At 49.1% G+C, this 1586-nt stretch overlaps 1 protein-coding gene across 1 annotated transcript, besides 2 other annotated features; it reads left to right on the top strand.

Annotated features, from left to right (window-relative positions):
• TraAM80_07229 (uncharacterized protein) lies at positions 1 to 957 on the top strand (the record flags this gene model as incomplete). The annotated part of the gene is made up of 1 exon (XM_029384031.1): positions 1 to 957. A coding segment is annotated over one exon (957 nt), but the record flags the coding sequence as incomplete, so codon positions are not given.
• A 387-nt stretch (positions 958 to 1344) lies between these two features.
• Positions 1345 to 1392: a sequence feature (A-rich).
• A 170-nt stretch (positions 1393 to 1562) lies between these two features.
• Positions 1563 to 1585: a microsatellite.
• Between the last annotated feature and the right edge of the window lies 1 nt (position 1586).

Genomic DNA, 1586 nt, shown 5'->3' with positions numbered 1-1586 from the left:
TTTACATCAAAGGAGTGTACAGCACAGGGTAAACAGCTTGCAGCGTGGCTGTTGTCGTGTTGCTTTGAGGGCCCGGTTAACCGTCACAAGTTGGTGTGTACTCAGCGAAGCCTACGTTGCCGCCTGCGGCGGAGTGAAGTGGAGAGGGAGGGGGGGCTACGAAGTCGAAAGGTGAATAATAGGGCCATCATGGATAGCAATAGCTGTTACGCGTGCTACGCGGAGATTGCGGATGTTGTTTCCAGCATTAAATGTCTGTACTACCATCAGACAAAAGGCAGAGGTGGAACAGACTTGTTGCACCGTATATGGCGCTCGATGGGGGAGCTGTTGGAGGAGCAGCTCATAACGAAAAGGTCCTGCATTGTGACAGACTTCTTCCATGCTAGCGTCAAAGTGCAGAAAGCTCAGTACTTTGATGGCTTTTGTCACTTTTACAAGCCTCAGTTTGTACTTTTACCGGACTTTATCTCAAAGTTTCACCTGCAGAATGTTCTCACAACTGCTGACGCTCACTATCATGCCACCGTGCCCCACTACATCAGCTACTCAGGCATTGCGGATGCGACTGGCACTGATCGATTTGTGGTGGAGGCGGCCATTCAAGACTCCACGCGTGAAATCGGGAAGTATCTTGTTCGCAACCCTAAGACGGTGCTTCGCATCGACATTGGCATCGCTTTTTTGGAGTTTCGTGGTCGCGAGTACCGCATTAAGTGGACGGAGGAATTTCTGCAGCGGTTCAGGAAGGCTGTGGGGCCACGGTGTGTTGTGTCACCGTATGACCCCCCGCCGATGTTACCTGCGGCGACGCGGTGCCGCTTTCAGACGGACTGCCTGTCGAAGGACACTCTTCAGGCGTCGGTGGCGAACACCGTGGATCGTGAGAAACGTCTGGCAGTGGTTGAGATGAATGACTCGAAGGGATGCTCGGGGTTCCGAAAGTCGTTTTGGTGACATGCACTCGTCAAGGAAGAACACCCTTGGGCAGTCTCTTTCGTGAGGTGTGGCGGGGGGTGAGAGAGAGTAGATTATGAAAGCGGCCCGTGGGGAGGGGTGGTTTTCTGTTGGATGTAAATACGGGGAGATTCAAAACGAAAAGTGAAACAAAAGCAAAATAAACAAGAGAGAAGAGTGAAAAACAGGTAGATTTTGAATGAAAACATCAACCCGGGCATAAACATATATATATCAGCCTGTGCGTGTGTAATGTACTATGTGCCCCTGGGAGATGATAAGCTGCTTCATGGCGGGCACGCCGCCCTTTTTTTTTTTTTATCATTCATCCCCCATGCGTGTGGTGGGTGTGTTTGTCTTGCTCCTGCTGTTTTCTCCTTGGGATGGTTTTTCTTTTCTTTTTTTCTTTTCTTTTTATATTTTATTTTGTTCTTTGATGTTGTGCGCTTTCATTTGTACTCGTCGTGTGCTGCATTGAAGAGAAGTTAAAGCTAGTACGAAAGAAATAAAAAAAACAACATCAACAACAAGAGATAAAATGACGACCATACAATTGTAGGTCCGATGCCACTGGTGGAACGCGGGGTTCTCATGACGTACAAGCTCAGCAGCCGCAGCAGCAGNAGCAA

The sequence above is a fragment of the Trypanosoma rangeli genome (assembly GCF_003719475.1).
Source record: "Trypanosoma rangeli strain AM80 chromosome Unknown Tra_15.4_contig_00292, whole genome shotgun sequence".
In the NCBI taxonomy this organism is placed as follows: domain Eukaryota; phylum Euglenozoa; class Kinetoplastea; order Trypanosomatida; family Trypanosomatidae; genus Trypanosoma; species Trypanosoma rangeli.
The sequence above is the reverse complement of the archived record's forward strand: the minus strand, read 5'-3'. Positions and strand labels throughout refer to the sequence as shown.